Raw genomic sequence first — 1452 nt, forward strand, 5'->3', positions numbered from 1 at the left:
GGGGTCACCTTCCCTGGAAACCCAAGTCCCAAATGCGCCTCCAGCCCTCCCTGGTGCCCCCTTTCCCACCACCCTTCTTGCAGCACCTCCCTATCTGCAAGCCGAACCCCCATTCGCTCGGCATCCTTCCCAAGGGTCCTGCACCAGTGCCGGGGCTCCCGTGCCTGATCCTCTCTGCCCAGTGCCCAGATGCCGGTGCTGCCCCTGGGTATCTCTGCTTCCCCAGCCTCTGGCTTTAGACTCCCCCAGCAAGTACACCCCTCACATAATGAAGCTCCCTGCCGAGCTCGGCCCACCCCTCTCCGGCTGCCTCTCCCCGCTCCCTGTGCACACTGAGCTGGGGGCCCCCGTGAGGCCTGGGTCTGGACCCCGCAGCAGAGGAGGGTAGTTCCTGCTACTTCCCGACTGTATGGCCGGGTGAGTCCCAGCCTCTCTGGGACTGTTTCCTCATCTGTCCCAGGGGTAAAGCCCCCCCCTCACAGGGTTACTTGAGGTGACTGGTGCACCCCAGGTGAGAGGAAGTGCTGGGCGCCCAAGGGGCTGGCCTGGGGGGCCGGCTGGGCTCACCAGTGGGGGGTGGCAGCAGGCTCAGATTGTAGTGACACTGGTCTCCATAGAGCTTCCACTTCTCAAACAGGAAGTCCATCACCTGAGCGGCGGGGGCCTGTGGCTGGGGCACAGATGGACAGACAGACAGACAGGACAGACGGCATCAGGGCAGAAAGTCACGCCCCTCTGTGCTGGAGGGGACGGCCAGGAGTGGCGGACCCAGCACTCACCTGGCGGGCCAGCAGCAGGAGCAGCAGCAGGAGGTGGGGGTGGCGTGGCTGGGTAATGGGCATGCCTCTTGGCAGCTGCCCCCCACATCTGGCTGGGGTGCGCGTCTGGGCAAAGGGGTCCTCGTGGGTGTGCCCACTCCGGGGACCTGGGGGTCCCAGGAGTGAGCAGAGGGCTCTCCCCGCCGTCACTGCTCAGCCTCAGGGTTCTGTTGGTGAAGTGGGGGAGGAAGGGGGAGGCCTTGCCAGGACTGTAGGGTCCCTGCCATGTCCCCTGAGTGGGGTTGGATCCCCCAGCTGCTGCAGGCTGTCCAGTGGCCCTGACGGCTCCAGAAAGCCTCCCCTGTCTGCTGGCAGCAGCCACCCTCTTGCCTGGTCACCCACAGCTCCCAGAAGGGGACGCAGCCAGCACTACCCACCTCCTCGGCCGGGCCTCGCCACCCCCACTTACTCTTAGCTCTGGGAAAGGCTGCTTGCCAGGCTGACCCGACCTGGGGCACCAAGGGGGGCCCGGCCACCCACCACTGGCCGTGGTGGCATCTCCTGGTCCCCAGTGCCATGTTTGAGGAGGTGGCCCTGGGCCAGCTCCCCGTGTGCCATTAGCTGGCACAGGCTCAGGTAGTCTTCATCACTCCCTGCCCCCTTTTCCAGGATTGAGGTGTTTGGGTGCCCCCTC

General features: G+C 65.7%; 1 protein-coding gene across 1 annotated transcript in view; it reads right to left on the reverse strand.

Moving 5' to 3' along the window:
- Positions 1-913, reverse strand: part of GCGR (glucagon receptor) — a 4327-nt gene extending 3414 nt beyond the window's left edge. Inside the window, exons 1-2 of the mRNA XM_004374085.3 lie at positions 780-913; positions 568-670 (exon numbers count right to left, since the gene is read on the reverse strand). Coding sequence (XP_004374142.1) covers positions 568-670; positions 780-842 — 166 coding nt within the window. The 5' untranslated portion in view covers positions 843-913. The remainder of the gene's footprint in view (positions 1-567; positions 671-779) is intronic.
- Between the last annotated feature and the right edge of the window lie 539 nt (positions 914-1452).

Source organism: Trichechus manatus, unplaced genomic scaffold (assembly GCF_000243295.1).
Source record: "Trichechus manatus latirostris isolate Lorelei unplaced genomic scaffold, TriManLat1.0 scaffold00028, whole genome shotgun sequence".
NCBI lineage: Eukaryota > Metazoa > Chordata > Mammalia > Sirenia > Trichechidae > Trichechus > Trichechus manatus.